A 2,122-nucleotide genomic window follows, 5' to 3' on the forward strand; every position below is an offset into this window, starting at 1 on the left:
TCGTTTTACAGAAACGGAACAACATATTTTCCAATTTTCGATTTTTTGATTTTTTTTCTTTTGGCAATTTTGATAATGGGAATGTATGGAATCATCGTTGTGTTTCTCTAACCTGCTTAAATATTCAAACACGTCATTTGAAAGGGATGTCATAGTTTTGGTTGAGTCAGGCCTTCGGGTTTCCAACGTTTTTGTGAGACAATAAGAGACCTTTCGTAACATAATTATGAAAGAGCATATAATTGTATTAGGAATTCAAAGTTTATTTGATGAAAATCACTTTTGAAATGGATGAGTTATGCAAAAACAATTAAAGAGGCCCTAGTAAAAGGTGGAACCAAGATTTTATCAGGACCACGAGCTTCGTTTTACTTTTTTGATACATCATGCCAATATCTGGTCATTTCCACACCGATTTTCATCAAATCAAGTTTAAACTCCTCTTAGAATTGTATGCCCTTTGATATTTCATGCATTTCAGAAAGGTCAAATCTGAATACCCCATCTCATCCAAGCCTGTACGATCCCTTTAAGATAATGTTCGATCAAGTCTGATCGTTTACTATTTTCTTCTTCAGGTAATATTCAGAGAGACGATTTAGCCTTCGTCATCATGTGGTCTTTGTTTGTAATCATTGGAATCGTAGTTTATGGGTCCCTATCATCGCCTATTGATGCCTCTCCTGGAGCAGCCGCTATCTCGAGTAGCCCAGCCGTAGACGTTGAAGACGCAGGAACTTCAGGAATTCTTACGAGCAATGTGTCATGGAGTTCCTCTGCAGAAATGGAAGAGACAAATGAATCGGGTGATACACCAAAGCTCGACCCATTGCAGTGGACATGGGTCTTTGAGTTGACGTGGGTAGATGCCCTTGAGATGAGCTGTGCCTGTGTTGGGGTAGTGGGAAACCTGCTTGTTATACTCGCACTCAGGATGCAGGTAGGAACCATAAAACACTCCACCGACATCTTAATCGGAGCACTGGCAGTTTCTGATCTTCTGACATCCATTTCCATCATGCCGTTACCTCTTGCTGTAAGAGTGCCGCGGACGCCGCTTGGTTCGCTGTACTGTAAGTTTGCAAACTCGCGTTTGTACGTGTGGGTCCCAGTCCATGTGTCCATTTACACTCTTGTGGGAATAGCCATTGAACGTACGATTGCAGTGGTGAGTCCTTTACATTTCAGATCTTACGTCACCACTCGCAAAATTTACACGTACATATCGACGGTGTGTGTCCTGTCGTTTATATCTTGCCTCTATCCAATTAAAACGGATGTGGTCAACAATACCTGCAAGGTCCCGTATGGGCCCGAGACCAGTGAAACGATCGTATTCTACCTGTTCATGATCAGGTTTGGCACACCTGTTACCATCATGATCGTTACGCAGGCGGCTACGGCGTGGTCACTCCATCGTCAATCACACCGCGTGCGTAAGGGACTTTCTGAGACCACCGGGGTACCTTCAACTCACATACGGGCTCGAAATCGTATCACCAGGTTGACCTTCCTCATTGTCTTGACGTACATCCTGACCTTTGCTCCCCATCACGTGACTGCCGGGGTATATGTCCTGCAAGGAAAGCTGTACTCGTACCTGCACAGTCCTCTTCACAGCGCTCTGTCTGTGCTGATTTGTGTCAACTCTTGCGCCAACCCTTTCATATACGCATCCCAGTACCCGAGGTTCCGGACCGCCATAAGAGATGCTTTCAAATGCAAACGAGTTGACAACCAGAACCATCCGTTTTTCACTTCAGAGTCAAATACTTTTCAGCAGGAAAAAATACCAAAAAGCAAAGATTAGTTAAAATCGTCAAGAAGAGCAATCCATCCCTGAATAAGCGCTGTACGTGATATGACTTCGCTAAAACAACTCTTTAAAGTGCAATAATGATAACAACATCTATTATTACTACTACTACAAAAGACGCTCTGTTACGAGTCGATGAATGTCCACCTAAAAAGTCATAGAGTTATGATTGACATTTTCACAAGTCTAGCAAAGGCTTGTGATACGATTAATCACAGTATCATGATACCAAAATTGTGGTGTTCTTGTTCTTGTTTTTGTGGTGTTCCTCAGAGTTCTTTTCTAGGACCTTCATTCTTCAATTTA

At 42.6% G+C, this 2,122-nt stretch overlaps 1 protein-coding gene across 1 annotated transcript; it reads left to right on the top strand.

Moving 5' to 3' along the window:
• The first annotated feature begins 613 nt into the window (after positions 1-613).
• LOC139710293 (allatostatin-A receptor-like) lies at positions 614-1,810 on the top strand. Its single transcript, XM_071622219.1, has one exon. The coding sequence runs from the start codon at positions 614-616 to the stop codon at positions 1,808-1,810; it is 1,197 nt and encodes a 398-aa protein (XP_071478320.1).
• The last annotated feature ends 312 nt before the right edge of the window (positions 1,811-2,122 follow it).

This window comes from Diadema antillarum, unplaced genomic scaffold (genome assembly GCF_040938485.1).
Source record: "Diadema antillarum isolate AM-2024a unplaced genomic scaffold, OU_Dant_1.0 seq00001519_RagTag, whole genome shotgun sequence".
Classification (NCBI taxonomy): domain Eukaryota; kingdom Metazoa; phylum Echinodermata; class Echinoidea; order Diadematoida; family Diadematidae; genus Diadema; species Diadema antillarum.

What these genes read in the sequence shown, in the direction of transcription:
- LOC139710293 (XM_071622219.1), top strand. Translation starts at nt 614, where the DNA reads ATGTGGTCTTTGTTTGTAATCATTGGAATCGTAGTTTATGGGTCCCTA.